Source organism: Mastigoproctus giganteus, chromosome 5, assembly GCF_048544385.1.
Source record: "Mastigoproctus giganteus isolate SK-2022 chromosome 5, ASM4854438v1, whole genome shotgun sequence".
Classification (NCBI taxonomy): domain Eukaryota; kingdom Metazoa; phylum Arthropoda; class Arachnida; order Uropygi; family Thelyphonidae; genus Mastigoproctus; species Mastigoproctus giganteus.
Genome location: NC_143579.1, coordinates 66,990,845 through 67,012,278, shown reverse-complemented (window position 1 = coordinate 67,012,278; position 21,434 = coordinate 66,990,845). Strand labels below are relative to the sequence as shown.

The 21,434-nt window shown below is 37.5% G+C and overlaps 1 protein-coding gene across 2 annotated transcripts in view; it reads right to left on the bottom strand.

Moving 5' to 3' along the window:
• Window positions 1-21,434, bottom strand: part of LOC150085462 (uncharacterized) — a 201,861-nt gene that overhangs the window by 49,457 nt on the left and 130,970 nt on the right. For both annotated transcript variants that reach the window (XM_090374046.1, XM_090374047.1), the window contains exon 8: window positions 3,834-3,934. In XM_090374046.1, the coding sequence (XP_090230172.1) occupies window positions 3,834-3,934 (101 nt within the window). The remainder of the gene's footprint in view (window positions 1-3,833; window positions 3,935-21,434) is intronic.

The following is a 21,434-nucleotide window of genomic DNA, read 5'->3' as shown; positions in this document are numbered from 1 at the left end:
TCGAAGTCTTTTCTCATATTGACACCCTTTTGCTGATCTCACCAGGTTACCAGTCTTTTTGAAAGTTGCCCTTTCAAGAAGCTCGATGTCTTTTTTTTAGATGCGATCTCCATATCTGAACATAGTACAGTCGGTCCTCGTATAACACGTGTTTACATTACACGAATTCGATCATACACGATTTATAAATAGGGGAACGATATCTTATATAACACGAACCGAATTTGCTTATGCACGATTCGCCTTCATGTTTACAAGAAATGGCAGTGGAACGCGGAATCACCCCAACTGAACGCAACACGATAGGAATGAAGAAGATTCTGAAAATGTATTTATGTGTTTTATATCAGTGAAGGGGAAACACATTTCACCATAATAACATAAAAACCCACACAATTCCAGCTATCGATAATTTGCAATTGCAATTAGATCGAGTTTACGACCAGTTTATAACAGATTCCACTAGCAGAAACGCAACTGGAAATTGTTTTTATTGTTTTATGGTAGTAACCCCCAGAAATGTGCTTTAGTAAAATGTGAGGTGTTAATAGTGTATCTCGGCCTTTACGGTGTTGTTTATTCAGTTGCTACACGCGCGCAGCTTTGTTTATGTATATTAAGGGTGCCTCCTCGTTTTGTAATTGTGCTTTAAAAATGAGTAAAATACTTAAAAGGTGTGAAAAGGAAGCGTCCTGGCAAAGACACTGCAGATTCAGAGAGAAAAAAAAAAAAGCAATATCGATAAACAGAGGCGGACTGGATAAAAAATTCTTACCCGGGAAAATTTATAGTGGCCTCATACTACAGTTTATGGCCAAAATCACACCGGCCTCCGGCCCACCGGGGTTTCCCGGTAAAGCTTATGGCCAGTCCGCCTCTGTCGATAGAGAAAAAATATGAAATTGTGAAACGATTTGAGCGAAATGAAAGACCATGTGATATTGCACGTGCTACAGACCTAAATGAGGCAACGCCGAAAATTACAAAGAATGCGGAGAAAATAAAAACAACTTTCATAGCAGGAACAACTCAAAGTGTAATTAAAATCCATTAGATTAAGACACAAGAATTGGAAGAGATGGAACGGCTATCTTTTCTATCTGTTTTTCGATTTTCTATCTGTTTGGATAGAAAATCAAACAAAAAACAAGTTTGCTTACAATAGAAGCAAAAGCATTAGCAATATTTTATTACGTAATAGTCGTCATAAAATACGTAAGTATTTTATTACGACTATTTTATTTAATATAATAAATTTTTTACGAATAAAAATGTATTTTATTCGTAAAATACGTAATAAAAAATAATATAATATTTTTTATTATAATATAATAAATAATATTTATTTTTTTATTATTTATTATATTATAATAAAGTATTTTTAGTATTTTTTAATACTAAAAAAGTATTAAAAAATACTAAAAATACTTTATTATAATATAATAAATAATAAAAAAATAAATATTATTTATTATATTATAATAAAAAATATTATATTATTTTTTATTACGTATTTTAATCGTTATAAAATACGTAAGTATTTTATAACGATTAAAATTACCCGATTATTTATTGTGTTTGGTAATGTTTTGGTTCCAAATGTGTGTTCAATCTTGGGTGGTCGGCACCTAACCCCACTTTTCCCATAGGGCCTGTTGTTTATATTGCACGATTTTGCATTGCACGAGGGTTTCTAGGAACACAACTATCGTGCTATACGAGGACAGACTGTATTCCAAGTGTGGTCTAACAATAGCCTTGTATAATGGGAATATGACATCCTTATCTCTACTAACAAATGTTCAGTAAATCATCGAAAGGACACCATGGGCCTTCCTTGCAACCTGTCTACAATACTCTGAGATTTTCATGTCTGACCATATTGTAACTCCCAAGCCCCTTTCTTCCACTACTGACTTTAGTTCAACTCCACCAAGTGCGTAAAGTATTTTGGGGTTACTGTTTCCCAGGTGTAAGACCTTGCACTTTGCTGGATTAAAGCAAAGCTGCCACTTTTCAGACCATCCCTGAAGTCTATCTATGTCATGTTGAAGAAGCTCTGCTTGGCGTTGATCATTAACTACTGTACCGATCTTTACATCAACTGCAAATTTAGACATCACGCCCTCTATCCCTTCATCGATGTCATTTAAAAAAGTCAAAAACAACAGTGGTACCAATACTGATCCTTGGGGGAATCCTACTTCTTACATTAACTCAATCTGAGGAATAACCATTTATCACAACTCTCTGCCTCCTGCCCCGAAGCCATCATGCTATCCATCTGAGGATTTTCCCTGTGATTCCGATGTGTTGCAGCTAAAAAGTAACCACTAATGTAGTACTGAGTCAAATGCTTTGCTGAAATCTAAATAAAACAATGTCAAAATTATTCCTTAAATCCAGCTCATGAGTGACCCTGTCAAAATAGATAACCAGATTTGTTAAAAATGATTTTACCTTCACAAAACCATGATGTGTATCCTTCAGAATTCCAGTTCTATATAAATGATACTGAATTCCACCCTTGATCATTGCCTCCATGATTTTTCCTACTACTGAAGTCAGACTGACTGGTTGTTAATTTCTCACTACACCCTTAGAACTGCCCTCATGTATTGAAGATATATTGACATTTTTCCAATCTAATGGAATCTCTCCTGAGTCCAGTAATGCACTCAGAATTACCCTCAATGGTTCAATGCACTCACTAGGTGCAAGATCAGGTGAGTATGGAGGAGTGGGATAAGCTCAATGTTGTTTTCTTTAAAAAATCTTGCACGTTTCCAAAATGATTGTGTGAAGCATTGTTCTGATGGAAATGAACATGATTCAGTCTGTGAGGATGTTTTTTTTCTGAGGTGTTGAGAGGAACGTTTTCTTCAGAGTTTAGATATAACCCTGCTACCCTCGCCTGAGAGCAACTCAGAACATGTGAAAAAAGGCTTATAAAAATTTCTCAAGTCATTGACAGGACTCAAACTCAGGTCTTTTCCACCCAGTGTGGGGAGAACAGTGGTTCTACCAACTGTGCTACCCACAAGGGCATTAGGAAGGCAAGCAGGAAGATGACCATCATAAATCTGCGGAGTTTGCAGCTGTACTTTCTTCTGATGAAATAAAAAATTAATTCAACAAAGAAAGAAAAGGATGTTCTCAATCTCTATAAGAGAGTCTACAGAATCTAACAGAAATAAATTGTCAAAACAGATCCCCCTCTTTTATTTCAAAGAAATTAAAGATTCAACCTCAACCACCACACCCTTTCTGTAGTCTTAAACCTCTGTGTACCATCCTTTTACCATCATAAGGTTAGTCATTAAAAGGCTTTTATTTTACATTAGTAACAGATTTAATGCACTTATAAGATTCATTAATTATTGTAATAACCACCATTATTACGATTTTAATGCAATTTTATTCTCTGATCTTATTCTCAGCAGATACCGCTACCCTGACACATAAGAATATGTTTATTCTTATGTGTCAGGACCTACCTTTCTCAACAGGTCAGAAACTGAAAAGTAGAGGCCTACTGTACTATCGTATCCAGGTATCATCGTAAGGGGGGGGGGACATGATGACCAGGTTTTTGAGAGTTTTTTTTTTTTTAGATAGACCTAGGAACACTTATATGCATGGTTAAGGAGCTTATGCCCCTTCTATCCCCCCAAGCCTACTAATATCTATATCCAACTTAAACTGCGTTTTAAGTTAGACACACAGAATAAAATAGTTTTAAATAATTTGTATATATATCTTCATATTCATTGTAATGCAGTAGTATACGTTATTAGGCTAGTTTTTTTGCTTTACAAATTTAATACACTAACCTGAATTGTAGTTTCCTGCAACCAATGAAGAGTTTGCTCTTTTACCTTAGACAAAGGTTCTCTGACAGAAATAGTGGTATATGGTATTTCTTTTCTACATCCTGAAAATAACATCAGTAGTCTTTTACTTTTATAATGTATTTAAAAACGAGTGTTGCTGCACATGCACAATCAAACAGAAGTTTGCAATAAATGTCTTTTTAATTAGTAAGAATGATGTCTGAACGAAAGTTGACAGAGCAGAACATGTTAAAAGCCAAGAAACTGGTATTACATAATTTTATGGTTAGATTCAGAAAATAAAGATAATCAAAAAATAACAAATCACTCTAAAAAAAAAAAAAAAAAAAAAAGACATAAAAGGTTGTTTAAATGAAACAAAAAATGTATATTTTATTTTGAACTGCAAAGATTATACAAAGTTATCGTATGTATTTAGATATTTAAAGTAGTTTATTTACGCATGGGTTGATGCACACACATCATTTATACTAATAACTCATATTGTGTATACCTTCACAACAAATTGCCATGGTATTGCACTTCCTGAAAGAAGTAACGCTTCATCTATGCAGAAGACTATTGTTACTTATTCTCAGCAGATACCGCTACTCAGATTGCACCAATTCGAAGCTTATTGATGTAACTGTGTGGGATAATAGCTCTATTATCCACTTGTCCCTATTAGACTTAGAAAATAAAAAGTAGAGGAAAGTAAGTGTAGAAGAATGAGAGGGACAGTAACTCCTTTAACTCACACTACTCAAACTCCTAGAATAGGCAACGCTTCCCCAGTAGGGAAGACTGCTGTTACTATTATTGGAAACTCCGGGCAGCATCAGGCTCCCCGTGGTGACAATTTCAAAGCTGATTGGCTTCTCACTGGTGAATGAGCAAGTACTCTGGTGTTGCAATAGTGACAACTCAGTTATGAAGTATAGCTCCACAATATGAGAGATGCCTGATGGTGTGCAATGATTTAGTCCAGTGGTGCGCAAACTGTGGGGTGCAACAGATTTTAAATAAATTTATTTTTTGTGTACATAAAAGCTAAAAACCTGTTGCTAAAATTACTTTTTTAATATTCTAGGTAGAGACCTGACTACTCAAACTTAGTCTGAGGTAGAATGAACTCTACTGCATAGGGAATACACTTTAATTTGTTCACTGGTTATGGACACACAAAAAGCAGCTGACCAGTGTGACTTCTCAGTATGTATTAATACTTCTAAGTACTACTCAATTGCTGAGTAGTACTGAGAAGTACCACTCAATTAATCCCTTTATGGTAATCCCAGTGGCTCTTACGTGCTTCTTCAGCACAAATTCTCAAACTACCTAAAGGCCAGAGGTGCGAATATGCAACAATAATGTTGCTACAGATACTTCAGAAACTAATAGGGTAAGAAATATATCACATGAAAATTTTGGACACTAACGTTATTTCAAGTGTAGTGCAACCATACCATCAATTTCTGGTATAGAGCCATCATATTCCAAATCAAAAGGAATGAAAAAAGAACAGAAAATATCAAGAGGAATTTATGAAGTATGGCTTTACTTATAGTGTTGATGATGAGCAATGTCCTATATGTGTAATACCTTATAATGCAACGCCTGACACAAGGCCTGACAGGTGTTTTTTTTTTATTATTATTATTATTTATTTATTTCTAGAAAAAACTTTTCGGTGTTTTTGAATTGTCCATAATTATACCAATATTTCAGCTATCTTAAAACATCGCAATATTTATTGCATGGATCTTTTTAAAAATTTTTTTAAATTTTCATTTAATTTTTAAATAAAAAACATGAAATTTTGTAAAAGTTTTATCTTTTTTATTTTTTTAATCAATTGTTATTTTCATAAAATCAGAAAAATTATTCATTCTTCAGAAAATTAAAAAAAAAAAAAAAAAAAAAAATCAGTGAAAAATTATACTCTTATCTATTATTTTGATCTATTTTCCAGATGAAAAGACCATTAAGCACATAAAGCGTGCACATTCACATATATTTCTACTTTCCAATATGTATTTGTACATGTACAAATACATATTGGAAGATATCGGAAAAAGTAAATGAAAGACAGCAGATGTTTTAAGTTGGCTCCACCAGATTAACTGAAGAGGATTAAGATCAGGTGTCTGGTAGTCAAAATTTTTGTTTAAAATTTGTTTAAATTTAATTCCTGTAATTCTTAAAACTATTTCAGTAATTCTGTAAATTTCATTTCGTTAATTTCAGACATGCTTTAAGCTGGCTCCACAAATTAAATGAAGGGGATTAAGATCATGTATCCAATAGACAAAATTTTTGTTTAAAATTTCTTTATATTTAATTTCTGTAATTTATTATTATTTATTATTATTACTATAAAATTTATTATAGTAATAATTTTTTGAAAGTGATTTATACAATATTTTATAAACTTAATTTTAACTTTTGTAAAGTATTTCTACTAAGTTAAATTCTTTCCAGTAACTTCAGTAGGTTAATTTTAACTTCAGTAGTGAATAAAATTTTTGTAATTGTTTAAGTTCTGTAATACTTTGTTAATTTAAATTTTGAAATATTTTGTAAATTTAAATTTTCTAATCTTTCTCAAGTTCAAATTTTACCTAAATAATGGTTGTTATAAGATTCACTTTCAGTACATCATTCAAGGACATCATGACAGACATTTCTATGCCTTCAGGCATTTCCAGTGTGAGTTATGAATTTGTTGCCTGTGACAGGTATTCTAAGGTCCGTCTAGAACACAAACCAAGCTCAATCGACAGTTCTTTTTTCTTTGCACCCAATGTAAGGAACGTACCAATCTCTAATTAAAATGTGGTGCATTATTAGAAGCATTTGAGTCAAAGAAGAAATGGGTGCATTCCCTCAACAAAAATGTAACTAGGGACTCATCAGGGATTCAAGTATCTTGTGACCAGCCAAGCGATGCAATACCGATTCAGTTCCCAGAACAGAACAGTCAAGTGCAGACTGCTCTAGTTGACTTTAGTTTTACTGAGATTTAGTTTTACTGAGGGACTCTATTGTCAGGAAAACAGGCAAAATTTTTTGTAATAAAGACAGATGGGCAGAAGCAAGGTTTGTTTGTCGGATGTACCAATTGATGATATTAGAAAGAAATTGTGATTTGGGGGGTAGGGTAGGGGGAAGAGAGCATTATTATTCCTGTGGGGACAATATTAAACAAACAATCTAATGATTTGATGGATAAATATATATAACCATGCTGAAAAAATGCCATGAGTTAAGCCAGAATGTGTATGTATGTATCAAATCTGTTCAGACGTGATAGAAGGAATTATATGCTGAAAGCCTTGTGGATTAACTTAAGGCTTGAAGAACTCTGCAAGCTTTTGGGGGAAAATTTTATTGGCTCACATTTGTAGTTAGAAAGACAATATTTTGTAGTGGCAATATTCATTTGAACAATGGTGGTGAAGGGTTTTTGCCAGTATCATTAAGGATACTGTTAAGGGTTCAGAGAACTGTTAGATGGGGGAGAGGAGGTAATACAGACACGTGTTTATCTTATCACATGATAAGAATTCTTGTTTTGTTGCCACAACAGCCAATGTCAGCAAGATGTTATGAGGATGGCAATGTTTCAAGTGAGTGAAAAGATAAAGCTAAGCAAACCAGCCTAAATAACTTCAAGGAATGTGTCAGGGTAGTAAATATACATGAACATTTAGACTTAACTGCATCTATAGTAATGTCAGGAGTGTTGGACAGCTAATGTCGACATTAATATTAGCATTAGTAGAAGCAAGAAAGAAAGCTAATATGGTTCAGCCAAAAAAAAAAAAAAAAAAAACTCTTCCTGTTTTACCCCATCTATTCACTCTAAAAGTTTGTATAGTTTGGAAGTTTGTTTCAGCAATCAACCATCTGCTTGCTAAATGCAAATTTCCACACATGTATTCTCAAACTGACTTTCCTCAATGTGAATTTATGCCCCCTCAGATGTGGAATCTGAGCAAGAGGAAGAATCCCATGAACACTGAGCTTGCTCAAACCATTTGAAGCCTTATACACCTAAATTAGATCACCTCACAGGTGCCTAGTTTCTAGATGCTGCAAGTCGCAGAACTTAAGCCTTTCTTGGTAACAGCATCCCTTTTTTCCACTCACAAATCTTGTTGCACTTATCTTAATTTGTTCTAGCAGCTCTACATCTTTCCTAAAATCAGGCCTCCAGACCTGTATGCAGTACTCAAGGTATGGCATGACCATTGCCTTATACAAGGGGACAATCACCTCCTTATCCCAGCTAGCAAAATTCCTATATATCATTGACTCATTGACAAGACCCCATAAACTAATCTCGCAGCCTGTGGATTGCTCAAAAAACTTCATAACTTAATCACAATTACCCCCAGGTCTTTTTCATTTGACTACCCTCAGTGTATTACCGAACAGTTGGTAAGTTACTCTGAGGTTAATGCTACCAATATGCAGTATTTTGCATTTGTCAATATTAAGCTTCAGTTGCCACCTCTCAGCCGATCTGCTCAACTTTTCTAGATCCTGTTGCAGTAGCATACCATCCTTACTGTCAATTACCAACCCTCGTATGATCTGCAAACTTGGACATTAAGCTTGATATACCTTCATCAATATCATTTATAAATACAGAAAACAACAATGGACCCAACACAGATGCCACTAATAACATTAGCCCATGAAGAGCAGTGTCCATTGATTACCACTCTGTTTCCCCACTCAACCATCCCTTTATCCATAGCAGCAACTTGTCCTTAATGGCAACTTTAATTATATAAACTCTAGAAGGAAGGGGATGAATCAGATTGGTCCACTTGATATCAATGGTTCGACTGATGATGATCCTGCTAAGATAGCTGATAATCTGAATGAGTATTTTGCATCAGCATTCATGAGGAGTTATTAAGGAAGGAAAATGCCAGAAGTTTATCAAACTGTAACAAGGTGCTTAATGATTTTGTAATAACTGAGAGCAAACTGGAAGAGAAATTGTTGAAGTTAAACATAAGAAAGGTACCTGGGGTGGATGGGATCTATCCAGTTATATTAAAGGAGGTGGCAAAGGAAGTAAGCAAACCTTTAGCCATAATTTAGAGAGCATCCTTGTTTTCAGGGAAGTCCCCATGGACTGAAGATATGGAAATGTATCCCCAATTCACTAAGGGTGACACGAGTAATTACAGACCAGTTAGTTTAACTTCTGTTCTGGGGAAAATAATGGAGTCACTGGTTAAAGATGCATTGCCAGATCATCTAGACAACACTGTGGTATTAATTCAGACACAGCATGGGTTTGTTAAGGGAAAGACTTGTCTGACAAATTTGACTGGATATTATCATGTGGTTACAAAGGAACTGGATGCAAAAAATAATTTTGATGTCATATACTTGGATTTCAGCAAAGCTTTTGAGACTGTTGTGCATGGAAGACTACTGTACAAATTGGAGCAGTATGGTATTAAGGGTAAGCTGCTACAATGGATAAAAGGCTGATTGAGTGGGAGAAGACGGAGAGTGATAATCAATGGACACTGCTCTTCGTGGACTAATGTTGTTAGTGGAGTCCCCAGGATTCAGTCTTGGGTACACTGCTGTTTTGAATATTTATCAATGATATTAATGAAGGTATATCAGGTTTAATGTTGTAGTTTGCAGATGATACTAAGGTTGGCAGGTTGTTAATGATAGTAATGGCAGTGCACTACTGCAAACAGGATCTAGAAATTTGGGCAGATGGGCTGAGAACTGGCAACTGAAGTTTAATATTGACAAATGCAAAGTACTGCATATTGATAGAAGTAACCCCAGAAAAACTTTACCGTGTGGTATTTGTTTGTTATTTGGTTTTTAGGAGCATTAGTAACTAAGGCCATATTGCTCCGGGGATATGGGATGGTCATTCCCAGACCTTTCCGCATCCTCCGCATTTAGTGGTCACGGGCTCGAACCCTGGTCTAATCAAGAAGCGTGTGCTACGCACTGAACTGTGTGGTACTACACTTAGTGTGGTAGAAAATGAAAAAAGACCTGGGAGTGATTGTGTCAGATATGAAATTATCTGAGCAGTGCAGACAGGATGCCAGAGCAGGTCATGGGGTATTGTCAATGATATACAGGAATTTTGCAAGTATGGAAAAAGGAGGTGATTATTCCTTTATACAAAGGCAATGGTCAGACCAAGCTTTGAATATTTGAGCTCTGGAGGCCTCACTTTAGGAAGGATGTAGAGTTGCTTGAGCGAGTACAGAGAAGGGCAACAAGTTTGGTGAGTGGAACAAAGGGGTGCTCTTACGAAAAAAGGCTTAAGTTATGCAAATTGCTGCATCTGGAGTCTAGGCACCTGTGAGGTGATCTGATTGAGGTGTATAATGCCTTGAATGGGTTGAGCAAGCTCAATTCTGATGGGATTCTTCCTCTTTCTCAGATTACAAACCTGAGGGGGTATAAATTCAAATTGAGGAAAGACAGTTATAGAATAGATGTGCTGAAATTTTCCTTTAGCCAGTGGGTACATGATTGCTTGATTGCTAGAACAAACATTCATCTGTCATTGTGGAAGTTGATAGCTTAAATAAATTCAAGGAGGAACTACATAAACGTTTAGAGGGAATGGATGTGTGAAAAATGTTTTTTTTTTTTTGGGATGATGCTATATAAGTTTGCTTTCTTGCATCACATGCCTTGATTACTACTACTACTACTACTGCTGCTATAACTTGTACAGTAGTGTTCCATGAGCAACAGTATCAAAAACTATCCTAAAATCCAGGTATATGATATCAAAATTATTTTTTGCATCCAGTTCCTTTATGACCACATCAAAGTATCTGATCAAATTGGTCAGACCTGGCTTCCCCTTAACAAACCCATGCTGTGTCTGAATTATTGCTGCAGTCTTGTCTAGATTATCCTGCAGTGCTTCTTTAACTAGTGACTCCATTATTTTCCACAGAAGTTAAGTTAAACTAACAGATATGTAAGTAACCCCAGTATAACACTGTACTTCTACAATACAGATTCACTCTAACATGGTTAGAGAAATGCGACAAACCTGTCATAACACAGCATTTTTGAGTTTTTGGCAAGGAAGACCCTGCTGTTATGTTGGATGTAATTTTTCAAGATTTCCATTTTTTTTTGTGAATCCCCGCAGTTGACTCACTAGTCGTTATTAAAAAAAAAAAAAAAAATAATGGGAAATCCATGTGTTCTGTGTTATTGAACTTGTGAAAAAATTAAGATTTCAAAGTTCTATTACTATTGGATAATGTGCCAGGCCATCCAAAAGATGCAAGTCATTCAAATGTCAAAAATAATGTTCCTACCACTTAATACAACTTATTTAATTCAGCCATTAGATCTAATGGCTGATCTAATGGCTTATTTAATTCAGCCATTAGATCAAGGCATATCTACCTATAAAACCCATTACATCAGAAAATCGTTACAATGGATTTTGGAAAAAATTGATCCCGAATCTATTGAAGTGATGGAGGCATGAAAACGTTTTTCATTTGTGGACTGTGTCGGTTTTATCATAGCTTTATCGCTCTGAGAAGTAAAACCATCAACATTAAATGTGTATTGGAAAAATGTATGACCACTCAGTTCATTCATGAAATATGGTCGACCAGCAGAAAACGAAATCGGTCCAATAGTAGAACTTGCTAAGTAGGTAGGAAGGGAAGGTTTTAATGATATGACTACTGAAGCCCTCGTGGGTAGCACAGTTGGTAGAATCGCCATCCCCCCACACACTGGGCAGAAGAAACCTGAGTTCGAATCCCGTCGATTACGGAATTTTTACTGGTCTCTTTCACAACGTGGCTGAATTAGTCACGTTAGTCACAGTGAGGATAGCATAGTTTTTGTCTCCTGGAAACTCAGGTTTTTCGTCCAGCAAAACAGAAAATCGATCTCACAACGCACGCAATTTATAGACAATATACACACGGCAACATGGCCTTAGTCGTCGATTTGCCTAAAAAAAAAAAAAAAAGATATGTTTACTGAAAACTTTCAAGAATTAATGGCAGAAAAAGAGGCTGGTGAAGCGGATTTGGTGGAAATGGCATCGGAGGTAAACCAAATCAGTTCAGAGGATGACAGTGCAGATGAAAATTCTGAATTTCCACATTTTACACTAAAAAGCATACGGGAAGGCATAAATTAGTTGAGCAATTAGAATCTTATTTTTTGAACACAGATCCTTTGACTGAAAGGAGCCCAAAGTCCAAAAGGGGGTTCAAAAATGCTTAGTTCCATACGATGAAAGTTATAGATCTATCAAGCAAATACAAGCAACTTCAAACTTTTTAAGCAACTCCGACTTTTTAAACACGAAATCTAGAATGGTGTATTTTTGTTAATATTTTGTTAGCTTTTGGAATGTAACCCACCTTTTTGTACTGGTTCTTAGTCCCGTATGACATTGTTTCGCACTACATGAGATTTTATAGGAACCTAACTACCCTGTTATACGAGGGTTACCTGTAACTACTCATGTCACTTTTTGATCACCCTTTGTGAATTGGAGATGCATTTGCACATCTCCTCATAATCATGGCTAATGGCCTGCATACTTCCTTTGCTGCCTCCTTTAATATGATTGGATAGATCCCATCCACCCCTGGTGCGTTCCTTATGTTTAATTTCAACAATTTCTCCTCCACTTGGCTCTCAGTTATTACAAAATCATTTAACATCCTGTTAGAGAGTTTTATAAGCTTCTGGTCTGGCCTGCACTTCACTATATAATTCCTCATGTGTGAATGTAGATGGAAAATACTCACTTATTTTGTCAGTTTCCTGAGCAGAATCATCAGCAATCAAATCATCAATATCGAGTGAATCAATCTGATTCATCCCCTTCCTTCTAGAGTTTACATAAGTAAAGATGTCTTTACCATTTTTCTATGTATCCTTTGCCAAAGATTTCTTGTAATCTGCCTTTGCTTGCCAAACCTCCTCTGTGACGTGGTTACAGACTTTCTTATATCTACCACAGGCATCTGTGTCTTCTGATAATTTATATGCATCCCAAGTATTTTTCTTCTCTGCCATGAGTCTCAGTTTATCTGACATCCATTTAGGCCTAAATGGATGTCAGATATTTGAACAGTATCTGACAAGAACAAGAACCTTGAACAGTATTTCTTAGTTGGAATGAAAACCTAGTAGATTCCAAGATTAACCTAACCTATCTTTTTACACCAGTTATGTCTTTAATTAAATTCCGCATTAGTACACTGCGATTTCTGCCAATGAGTGGGTATTTTATCTGCAAATGCTTAATGCATGTAGAATCACTGCTGATAACCACATCAAATATAGAAATCAGTCATCGAAGGAGTCCACAAAAGTCTTGCTAGTGTATGAGTGATCAACCCACAAATTCCAGTCAATATCTGGAAATTTAAAATCCCCCATTATGAGACATTTTGATTTTTTTTTTTTTTTTTTTATGAGAACCCCAAACACGAGAGGTATTATAACCTATAGTACTTAGTACCGCGCTTGGGTTGGAGGTTGAGAAGACGAAAGAAGATATTTGTTGATATTGGACTTGAACTTCTGTAGATTGTAATTTTCAGGAAATACGTATGAAGGAAGGTTGTTCCAGAAAACGGCAGTTGAATGAATAAATGAGGAAGATGAAAATTTGGTTCTGTGGGTTTGAAGTTGGACAGTAAATGGATGTTGGCTGGTGGCGGCACGTGTTTGGACTGTTTTGAAAGAGAGAGCGGGAATTATAGAAGCCAATTCAGAAGAACAGTGCCCATGGAAGTATCTGTAGAAGAGGCATGCAGCAGAAACAGTACGTCTATGAGAAAATGAGTGGAGAGACTCTGTTAGAGATGAATCATTAATTAACCTAACTGCCCTCTTCTGAATGGAATCAAGAAGCCTGAGAGAGGTTTTGGGGGCACCACCCCAGATGTGGGAACAATATTCCATGGCAGGGCGGATTTGCGATTTATACAGAGTGAGCAGCTGATTGGGAGAAAAGTAAAGCCGAGAGCGAAAGAGAAAACCAAGTTTTTTAGATGCAGAGGAAGCAATATTTGTAATGTGCTTGTGCCAAGAGAGATTAGAAGTCAGGGTAATCCCCAAAAGAGATATATCATTTTGCCTAGAAATCGGAGTGTCACTAAAGATAAGCATAGGAGCAGAAGAATCCTTTTTGCGAGATATAAGACAAGATTGAGTTTTAGAAGGGTTGAAATCAACTAAGTTGTCTTTGCCCCACTGGAGAATTACCTGATCGGCATTTAAGGAATTGGCAGCAGATTTTCGAGAACTTGAAGCTGATTGAACTGGACAAGGTTTCTCAAAATGGAAAGTTGAATGCAATGTGCTATCATCGGCAAAACTATGGATAGGATTTCCAGTCAATGGAAGAAGGTCATTGATATACAAGAGGAAAAGAGTGGGGAAAAGAACTGAACCTTGGGGGGACACCGGCATTAGTGGAGAAGTTAGAAGACAGAGAGCCATCTACCATCACCCTCAGTGAGCGATCAGAGAGAAAACTGGATAACCAATTACTAAAAACAGTTGGCAAACCATAAGATGGAAGCTTGTTTAGAAGACCTTTATGCCAAACACGATCAAAAGCCTTTGAGATGTCAAGAGCAACTACTTGTGTTTCACCGAACCTTTCCATTGAATTAGTCCATAAATGGGTAACATAAGCCAGAATATCACCAGTGGATCGACACTCACGGAATCCATACTGGCGATCGTTGATCAGACGGAAGGTTTCTAGGTAGTTTAAGAGTTGGCGGTTAATTGATTTCTCCATTACTTTAGAAAGAGTAGAAGTAATTGCAATGGGACGATAATTGGATGGGAGGGATTTGTCACCCTTTTTAGGAACTGGCTGGATATGAGCAAATTTCCAAGCAGAAGGAAAAACACATTTGGAATAAGAAAGTGAAAAAAGGCAGCAAAGAATAGGAGTATGTTCAGGAGCACAGGTTTTGAGAACAAGTGGAGAAATACCGTCAGGACCTGGAGCTTTCTTAGCATCCAGATTCATCAAAATCCTTCTGATATCCTTTTGACAGAAGACCACAGGAGGCATTGAATGGAGCGTGTTAGGAATGGTGGGAGGTGTTTTACCAAGATCATTAATACATGAGCTCAAAGAAAAATGGGATGCTAGCAGGTCAGCTTTATCCTTGGCTGAAGTGACAACAGAACCATCTGGTTTGGACAGAGGTGGGAGCAGAGATGGGCAAAAGTTGCGGCCAATAGCTTTGGCAAGAGACCAGAATGCTCGGCTACCATTAGGGCAAGAAGCAAGTATTCTACTCTTAGCCTGTTCAAACTCTACTTTGGACTGATTAATAACTGCTTTACAATTGTTGCGAGCTTTGGTGTAGGCAGAAAATGAAACTGAAGAATTAGAAACATGCCAATTACGATATGCAACGTTCTTCTCTTGGACAGCCTTAGCACATTTATTGGAAAACCAAGGTTTAGATAAAGGACGAGATTTTAAAGTAGGATAAAGGATTCCATTCCTGCAAGAATAATTTCACTGACACGATCTGAGCAAACATTGACATTAGAAGTTTTGAAACAGTAATCAGACCAAGGAAAAGAAGAAAAGAAGTCTCGCAGGTCATCCCATTTTGCATTCTTGTAATGCCAAACAATACGAGGTTGGGAATAGCCATGAGATAAAGGTTCCATTGGAGAAGAGGCAATCACCAAGTTGTGATCTGAAGTGCCTAAAGGACCTCTCACTTCAACCTTGTACTTAGAAGGGTTGTTTGTGAGAAAAAGATCAAGCGTATTGGCTGTACGATTAGGATTGTCCGGTATTCTTGTAGGTAAATGAACAATCTGTGCTAGGTCATTAGTAATTGCAAAAGCCTCAGCATCTCGACCTGCTGGGTCGGTGTGACTAGAAAACGGAAGCCAGCTGGAGTTGTGAACGTTAAAATCACCAAGGAAAATTACCTCACTGTTAGGAAAGTTGGACTGGAGAAAGTCAAGTTGAAAAGAGAGGAAGTCAAAGAGCTCCAAGTGATAAGTGGAGTTGGGAGAACGGTAGAGACAACAGATGAATTTTACACAATGAGGTAGAGAGATTTTAAGCCAGAGAAGATCAAAGAGAGGAGATTCCAAATTGCCAAGTCTCTGACAGGGAATATCAGAACGGACATATGCACAAGTACCACCTTTGAGGCGAAAGGAATCATACAGCAAATAATTTGGACATCTGAGATGAGCAGTAGTTGAATCAACTGATAACTGAGATTCAGTCAGAAAAAGTACATGGGGTTTGGAAGACTGCAAGTGGAAATGGACATCGTTGAGATTAGAATTGAGACCACGTATATTTGTGAAATGAATTAGGAAGTCCTTGGGAGGTTTAGATCTTTTCGCAGATAAGCTTGCTCTATTATTTTGACAATTCATGGTGTATTCAATAGTAAGAAAAAGTGGGTGGGACATGCTGTATGAAGTAATGAAATTTTTGGATATGGCGTACATGTGGTAAGAATATACCCAGATCCTTGACATAACGTGGCCTCGACAATGCTCCCCGCATACTACTCGGACTCCCTCCAGTCACTATCTGGCAGAGTAGAGGTAGCAAGATTATACACTAGCTGATCCGGAAGCTTCCTAGAGAGTTACCAATAGGTTCAGTCCGGTGTACTAACTAGCGGCCGGCCTGCGAACACCGTTTTAGAGCTGTACCCTCGAAATGTAAGGAATATTGGATCTCGCCACGACATTCATCATAACCTCAAAAATCATCAATCATACTGCATGATGGAAGAGATAGGGAAGGGTTGGCCGGAACTTAGCTCTAGAGACTAAACATGGGTTCCACCACTTCAAGCCTCCAATAAGCAAAGTGGTGGTATTTCACCGGTTGATGAGAGTCATCTACCACCTAGTACTGCCTGGTAACATAGAGGGGCGGCGTTCCTCCATGTGGTGTGGGCGCCACACCTCGACCCCTGCTTACGTTGGTTCACACCTAGGTGGTCACCCACCATGTACTTGTGCATGAAGGTTATACCCAGGATTACTAACAGTCCCACCATCGTGAAGGTGCAAGCAGAGGATTTGGCTGTCATAGACCATCCGGACTTCGCCGAAATTGGGTCCACTTTGACTTGAGTGTCACCCGAATATCAGTTCCATCAGCGTTTTAGACTCCCAGGTAGCAAGAACAGCTTGTCTGGCATATCTGAGAGAATGTCTGTGACAACCTCAAGGACCATGCTGGCCAACTTTTGCTGGCCCACTCTATTTCTTGTATAGCTGTTCAAATACTCATCACAGTCATTAGACCTATAAACACACTCTTACTCTCAATTTTGTTTTCCCAGTGTTTATATTGCACCAGACTGACTCAACATTGCACTGGTCATCCATGTTGACTGGATGCCTTAGATTGAATATGCTTCTTAACTAAGAGCATAACTCCTCCACCCCTCTTGTCTTGTGTGTCCTTCCTATATACATTATACTCCCCATATTCAAATTCAGCATCACATATGTCCGAGTGACACCATGTCTCCGCTACCCCTACAATATCTGCATTTGATGACTTAATCAGTATTTTAAATACATCAAATTTATTTTTAATGCTCCTTGCATTAGTGTACAGGCACATGTTCTTACTCTTAGTTACCCTTATGCAGACTATGTATTCACTGGTTCCATGATGACCCACAGCAGGGCCTGCTTTCTGGACGGTGATTCTGATACTGCTTCTATTTCCAATAGAAGCAGTATCAGAATCACCTTTACCCCTGCCTTCGGCTCTAGTTTCCAATAGCCTGTGTATCTCCCCAATCAGTTTTGCATCCCACATATCACTGCTTCAATGCCATCAGCAAATATCCTTGCAACCCCATACATTTGACCGCAGAACTTGACTGCAAATGAGTTCTGTGGTCACTGTGCTGGGAGGGGGCCATACGTACAAAACCTGCACTAAATATGCAGATTAAATTAAGATCAGAAATTTCACCGGCGCTCTTGTCAGAGTTTCTAGAACTGAGCGGGGTCTTTCTAGATAATTAAGAATCTACTAGAACTCTGTGTTTCTCCCTACACTGCTGGGGCTTGGTTCCATAGGGTGCGGACTGTACAATTCAATCAAAATTTACGTCAATCCAGCATACAATGTTACTTTGTATTTTGAAGATTTGTTGAACAGTTTCAACACCTGCTCTGCAGGTTTTAGCTGGGTCGTTACCACTCAATCTTTATATAATTTTCAGAGGCTTATGTTATTGCTTGAAAAGTCAGATTCCCACTCAGATCCTTGAAATTTCTATTAACACTTCTGCGTTGGCTGGTAGCCCCTGGTCTACCTTCCCGTGGTGGTGGTGGCACATTTCCGACCTGCTGATACCAGGTACCTAAACAGCCAGTTAATTTCTGGCCATTTCTACAGAATCCTGTATCTTAAAAGTGAAACGAGGCGGAGATGAACTAACATTCCACATTTTGCCAAAATTCCAGGGTGCTGCCCTACACAAATACATACATACTGGTAACTCTCTAGGAGTCTTCTGGATCAGATAGTGTATAATCTTGCTGCCTCTATGCTGCTAGATAGTTACTGGAGGCCACATTATGTCAGGGAGCTTTGTATATTCTTATGATATGTATGCCACATCCAAAATTTCATTACTACATACAGAATGTCCCCCCCCACCTTTTCTTATTACTGAATACACCATGAATTGTCAAACTAATAGAACAAACTTATTTGCAAAAAGATATAAACCACCCAAACATTTCCTCATTCATTTCACAAATATATGTGGTCTCAGTTCTAATCTCAATGATGTCCGTTTCCACTTACAGTCTGACAAGCCCCATGAACTTTTTCTGAACAGAATCTCAGTTATCGGTTGATTGAACCACAACTCATCTCAGTTATCCAAATTATTTGCTGCACGATTCCTTTCGCTTCAAAGGTGGTACTTGTGCATATGTCCATTCTCATATTCCCTGTCAGAGACTAAGTAATTTGGAATCTCCACTGGCTTAAAATCTCTCTACCACATTTTGCCAAATTCATCTGTTGGCTCTATCGTTCTCCCAACTCCACTAATCACTTGGAACTCTATGCCTTCCTCTCTTTGAAACGATTTTCTCCAGTCCAACTTTCCTAATGGTGAGGTAATTTTTCTTGTTGATTTTATTGTTCACAACACAAGCTGGCTTCCGTTTTATAGTCTCATGGATCCAGCTGGTCAAGATGCTGAGGCTTTTGCAATTAGAAATGACCTTGCACAGATTGTTCAGAATCCCAGACAATCCTAACCACACAGCCAACATGCTTGATCTTTTTCTCACAAACAACCCTTCTAAGTACATAGTCGAGGTAAGTGGATGGTCTATTCTCCAATGGAGCCTTTCTCTCCTAATTTCCAACCTCATGTTATTTGTTGTTTGGCTCTACAAGAATGCAAAATGGGATGAGCTGCAGCAAGATTTCTTTACTTCTTTTCCTTGGTTGGATTACTGTTTCAAAACTTCTGATGTTAATGTTTGCTCAGATCTTGTCACTGAAATTATTTTTGTAGGGATGGAATCCTTTATTCCACACTCCAGTTTAAAATCTTGTCCTTTATCTAAAAAGTTTTTTCAATAAATCTGCTAAGGCTGTTCAAGAGAAGAATATTGCATAATGTAATTGGCTGGTTTCCAAATCTTTCATTTCATTTTTTGCCTACACCAAAGCTCATAACAGTTATTAATCTCATAACAGTTGTAATACAGTTATTAATCAGTCCAAAGTAGATTTCAAAGAGGCTCAGAGTAGAAAACTTGCTTCATGTCCAAATGGCAGCTGAGCATTCTAGTCTCTTTCCAAAGCTATTGGCCACAACTTTTGTCGTTATCTGTTCCCACCTCTGTCAAAACCAGATGGTTCTATTGCGACTGCAGCCAAGGATAAAGCTCATCTGCTAGCATCCTATTTTTCTTCCAACTCATGTATTAATGTTCTCGGTAAACCACCTTCCACCATTCCCAGTATGCTCCATTAAATGCGTCCTGTGGTCTTCCGTCAAAAGGATGTCAGAAGGATTTTGATCAATCACGATGCTAAGAAAGATCCAGGCACTGATGGCATTTCTCCTCGTTCCCAAAACCTGAGACATTTTTACACTTTCTTATTCCACAGGTGCTTTCCCTTCTGCTTGGAAATTTGCTCATATTCAGCCAGTTCCTAAAAAGGGTGACAAATTCCTCCCATCCAATTATCATCCCATTGCTATTACTTCTAATCTTTCTAAAGTAATGGAGAAATCAATTAACTGCTAACTCTTAAACTATCTAGGAAGCTTCCATCTGATCAACTATCACCAGTATGGATTGCATCAGTGTCAATCTGCTGGGGATATTCTGGCTTATGTTACCCATCTGTGGACAAATTCAATGAAAAATTTGGTGAAACTCAAGCAGTTGCTCTTGACATTTCAAAAGCTTTTGATCATGTTTGGCATAAAGCTCTTCTAAATAAGCTTTCATCTTATGGTTTGCCAACTGTTTTCTCTCTGACTGCTCACTGCAGGTGATAGTAGATGGCTCTCTGTCTTCAAACTTCTCCACTATTGTGCTGGTGTTACCCAAGGTTCAGTTCTTTCTCCTACTCTTTTCCTCTTGTATATAAATAGCCTTCTTCCATTGACTAGAAATCCTATCTATAGTTCTGCTGATGATAGCACATCGCATTCCACCTTCCAGTTCGTTGACAATATCCACTACCAATTCCTTAAATGTTAATTTCCAGGTAATTATCCTGTTAAGCAAAGATAAGTTAGTTGATTTCAATCCTTCTACAACTCAGTCCTGTCTTATATCTCGCAAAAAAGATTCTTCTACTCCTATGCTTATCTTCAATGACACTCCAATTTCTAGGTAATAATCCCCAACAGAGATCATATCTCTGTTGGGGATTACCCTGACTTTACAAATTACAAATATTGCTTCCTCTGGATTCAAAAAACTGGGTTTTCTCTTTCGCCCTTGACATTACTTTTCTTGCAAACAGCTGTTCACCCTGTAGAAATTGAAATCTATCCTACCATGGAATACTGTTCCAACATATGGGCGATGCCCCCCCAAAACCTCTCTCAGGCTTATAGATTCCATTCAAAAGAGGACAGTTATGTTAATTAATGACTCATCTCTTACAGAGTCTCTCCACTCTGTGTCTCAAACATGTTCTGTTTCTGTTGCATGCCTTTTTTATAGATACTTACATGGGCACTGTTCTTCTGAATTTGCTTCAATAATTCCTGCTCTCTTTCAAATCAGTCGGAACTTGTGCGCTGCAACCAGTCAACATCCTTTTACTGTCCAACTTCAAATTCACAGAATCAACGTTTCTTCTTGATCATTTATTCATTCAACTTCCATTTTCTGTAACAGCCTTCCTTCATACGTATTTCCTGAAAATTACAATCTACAGAAGGTCAAGTCCAATGTCAACAAATATCTTCTTTCACCTTCTCAACGTCCAACCCATGCACGCGGTACCAAGTACCTATAGGTTCTAATACCTCTCGTGTTAAGTTTTCA